Here is a 4,509-nt window from a genome sequence, read left to right as displayed (position 1 = left end):
GTATTCATGTAAATAACACACACCAAAATAAATTGTAATCATAGCAGTATTTTCATTGGCTGACTGGCTCTAAGTACCCATGTAACTATCCCTCGGAACAAACTTTACTGTATTTAGGAACAACAGTATTTTCATTGGCTGACTAAACTTTCTATCAGCTGAAAACTCTTAAACTATAGTACAAACTGATCAGAAAGGTTGTAGCATTGAACCATAAATGCACGATATACACATTATTAGTGCACGGCTTACAGTGTAAGCAGGGAAAGCTAAGCGTATCATTTTAATACAACCTGTCTGTCATTGTATTTCTTCTGTGTTGGCAGACTCACTGGCTGTAAACTCACAGACACATCCTGTAAAGTGATGGCCTCAGTTCTCAGTTCAAACCCCTCACACCTGAGAGAGCTGGACCTGAGTAACAATGACCTGAAGAATTCAGGAGTGAAGCTGCTCTCTGCTGGACTGGAGGATCCACACTGCAGACTGGAGACTCTGAGGTCAGTATTCCTGTAGTTGGTCAACAAGTGATAACTGTTCACCAGATCCACATGTGTTTACCAGGCACACATAGTCCACACCATATGTGTTTGGAGAGTGAAGCTTACATTTTAAATTTGGTGCTATGCTCCAGCATTTTGGATTTGAGAAAGAATATTTCATATTAGGTGACAGTACAGAATGTCACCTTTTATTTGAGGTTAATGGTGAGAGGTTAGCATGTTTTGATGTAGCCTCTGTTATTGGTAATGATGAGAGGTTAGCATGTTTTGTTGTATCCTCTGTTATTCGTAATGGTGAGAGGTTAGCATGTTTTGTTGTAGCCTCTGTTATTGGTAATGGTGAGAGGTTAGCATGTTTTGTTGTAGCCTCTGTTATTGGTAATGGTGAGAGGTTAGCATGTTTTGTTGTATCCTCTGTTATTGGTAATGGTGAGAGGTTAGCATGTTTTGTTGTAGCCTCTGTTATTGGTAATGGTGAGAGGTTAGCATGTTTTGTTGTAGCCTCTGTTATTGGTAATGGTGAGAGGTTAGCATGTTTTGTTGTAGTCTCTGTTATTGGTAATGGTGAGAGGTTAGCATGTTTTGTTGTAGCCTCTGTTATTGGTAATGGTGAGAGGTTAGCATGTTTTGTTGTATCCTCTGTTATTGGTAATGGTGAGAGGTTAGCATGTTTTGTTGTATCCTCTGTTATTGGTAATGGTGAGAGGTTAGCATGTTTTGTTGTAGCCTCTGTTATTGGTAATGGTGAGAGGTTAGCATGTTTTGTTGTAGCCTCTGTTATTGGTAATGGTGAGAGGTTAGCATGTTTTGTTGTAGTCTCTGTTATTGGTAATGGTGAGAGGTTAGCATGTTTTGTTGTACCCTCTGTTATTTGTAATGGTGAGAGGTTAGCATGTTTTGTTGTATCCTCTGTTATTGGTAATGGTGAGAGGTTAGCATGTTTTGTTGTAGCCTCTGTTATTGGTAATGGTGAGAGGTTAGCATGTTTTGTTGTAGCCTCTGTAATTGGTAATGGTGAGAGGTTAGCATGTTTTGTTGTAGCCTCTGTTATTGGTAATGGTGAGAGGTTAGCATGTTTTGTTGTAGCCTCTGTTATTGGTAATGGTGAGAGGTTAGCATGTTTTGTTGTATCCTCTGTTATTGGTAATGGTGAGAGGTTAGCATGTTTTGTTGTATCCTCTGTTATTGGTAATGGTGAGAGGTTAGCATGTTTTGTTGTAGCCTCTGTTATTGGTAATGGTGAGAGGTTAGCATGTTTTGTTGTAGCCTCTGTTATTGGTAATGGTGAGAGGTTAGCATGTTTTGTTGTAGTCTCTGTTATTGGTAATGGTGAGAGGTTAGCATGTTTTGTTGTAGCCTCTGTAACTTCCTCACTCATTATTATTCATGATCTTTCTCGATCATGGCAGTCACAGGCTTGATGTAGTCATTGCAGTCAAAGAATATGGGACCAAATACTAAACTTTTGACTATTTTAATACACTATGAGTGAATTGGTCAGAATACTAATGACTTATTCAAATAGGGGAACTAGATACATAAGTGATTTCATTTTTCTAAATGGTGAAACAGATATGTATGAAAATATCCTCAAATAAAAGGTGACATTATATACTGTCACCTCATATGAAACATTTGATCTGAAATCCAAAATGTTGGAGTTTAGAGCCACATTTAAAATGTTATCTTCACTGTCAAAACAGATATGGTGTGGACTGTATACTCAATACAATCTAAATCTGATACCTCACTGTCTGTCTTTTGACTGATACTGCTTTTAAACTGGTCTGGTCAGTCTACTCAAATATTTGTACTATACATGTTTCTATCTGCAGGCAAAACTTTGATAATCTGTCATTTATAATATGATACATTAATTTCTGAATAGATATGAAAGGTTTCATGACACTGATATCTGAATATGTTGAAAAATGATACGGCCACTATTTTCACCACCAAAGCATAGCAGTGTGATTTTAATTTGATTTGACTCTTTGCAGGCTGTCAGGCTGTGGAGTCACAGAGGAAGGCTGTGATTCTCTGGTCTCAGCTCTGAGGTCAAACCCCTCACACCTGAGAGAGCTGGATCTGAGTAACAATGACCTGAAGGATTCAGGAGTGAAGCTGCTCTTTGCTGGACTGAGGAATCACCACTGTAAACTGGAGACTCTGAGGTCAGTATTCCTGTAGTTGGTCAACAAGTGATAACTGTTCACCAGATCCACATGTGTTTACCAGGCACACATAGTCCACACCATATGTGTTTGGACAGTGAAGCTTACAGTTTTAAATTTGGTTGTGTTTTAGATTATATTTTTCCTAATAGTAACTTAATGGTGAATAATGTCCTGTCATTTTGGAGTCACTTCACTTGTATTGTCAGTAAGAAGAGAAGATGTTTCTGAACACTTCTACATTCATGTGGATGCTACCATGATTATGAAAAATCAGGAATTAATTGTGAATAATGAGGAATGAGCCTCTGTTATTGGTAATGGTGAGAGGTTAGCATGTTTTGTTGTAGTCTCTGTTTTTGGTAATGGTGAGAGGTTAGTTAGCATGTTTTGTTGTAGTCTCTGTTATTGGTAATGGTGAGAGGTTAGCATGTTTTGTTGTAGCCTCTGTTATTGGTAATGGTGAGAGGTTAGCATGTTTTGTTGTAGCCTCTGTTATTGGTAATGGTGAGAGGTTAGCATGTTTTGTTGTAGCCTCTGTTATTGGTAATGGTGAGAGGTTAGCATGTTTTGTTGTAGCCTCTGTAACTTTCTCACTCATTATTATTCATGATCTTTCTCAATCATGTTTCTATCTGCAGGCAAAACTTTGATAATTTGTCATTTATATTATGATACATTAATTTATGAATAGATATGGAAGGTTTCAGGACACTGATATATCTGAATATGTTGAAAAAATATACTGCCACTATTTTCACCACCAAAGAATAGCAGTGTGATTTTAATATGATTTGACTCTTTGCAGGCTGTCAGGCTGTCAAGTCACAGAGGAAGGCTGTGCTTCTCTGGTCTCAGCTCTGAGGTCAAACCCCTCACACCTGAGAGAGCTGGACCTGAGCTACAATCACCCAGGAGACTCAGGAGTCAGACTGCTCTCTGCTGGACTGGAGGATCCACACTGCAGACTGGAGAAACTCAAGTATGTAGAGGGTTTATGTCAATGTTCATATCAGACATGTTTGACTTTTCAGGCTAGTTAAGACAAACATTCTGACCACCACTTGGACAAAGTTATATGCTAAGTGTGTGTGTGTGTGTGTGTGTGTGTGTGTGTGTGTGTGTGTGTGTGTGTGTGTGTGTGTGTGTGTGTGTGTGTGTGTGTGTGTGTGTGTGTGTGTGTGTGTGAGAGAGAGTTCAGGTGTATCCCTCAATGACTGTCTGTTCTTCTGCTTACCGCTACAGTGTGGAACATGGTGGAGAGAACAGAATGAAACCTGGGCTTAGAAAATGTGAGTGTTGACTGCTGTGAAGAATATGACTAAGAATAAGTCTTAAGTTAAGTCAAAGTCAAAGACCACCATCATTACTGACTTGGTCATATTAATTATCAGCTGTAGTTCTACAGAAGCACAAATCAGGGACACCAAAGTTTACAAAGAGTTGCTTTGACAGTGTGTGTGTGTGTGTGTGTGTGTGTGTGTGTGTGTGTGTGTGTGTGTGTGTGTGTGTGTGTGTGTGTGTGTGTGTGTGTGTGTGTGTGTGTGTGTGTGTGTGTGTGTGTGTGTTGGTGTGGTGTAATTATTGTGAATAAGTGTGTTTTATATTACCATACAGTATAACATATGATCATTCAACAAGTCTCAAGTCACCTTAACTTCTCCTTTTGATACCTAGAAACATCTACATTAAATGAATTAGTGAAAAGTGAGTTAACATTCTAATGTGAATGATGATGATTTCTAATATTGTGTCTGGTTTCATCCATCAGATGTCTGTGATCTCACACTGGACCCAAACACAGTAAACAGACGCCTCTCTCTGTCTGAGGA

General features: G+C 38.9%; 1 protein-coding gene across 1 annotated transcript in view; it reads left to right on the top strand.

Annotated features, from left to right (window-relative positions):
• Positions 1-2,507: 2,507 nt before the first annotated feature.
• LOC123732975 (stonustoxin subunit beta-like) overlaps positions 2,508-4,509 on the top strand; it is a gene marked incomplete at its 5' end in the record, with an annotated part of 2,533 nt that continues 531 nt past the window's right edge. Inside the window, 4 exons of the mRNA XM_045712318.1 lie at positions 2,508-2,677; positions 3,486-3,659; positions 3,923-3,969; positions 4,449-4,509. The exon at positions 4,449-4,509 is cut by the window's right edge and continues 531 nt beyond it. Coding sequence (XP_045568274.1) covers positions 2,508-2,677; positions 3,486-3,659; positions 3,923-3,969; positions 4,449-4,509 — 452 coding nt within the window. The remainder of the gene's footprint in view (positions 2,678-3,485; positions 3,660-3,922; positions 3,970-4,448) is intronic.

This window comes from Salmo salar, unplaced genomic scaffold, assembly GCF_905237065.1.
Source record: "Salmo salar unplaced genomic scaffold, Ssal_v3.1, whole genome shotgun sequence".
NCBI lineage: Eukaryota > Metazoa > Chordata > Actinopteri > Salmoniformes > Salmonidae > Salmo > Salmo salar.
Note: the sequence above shows the minus strand (reverse complement) of the source record. Positions and strands in the feature narration are given on the sequence as shown.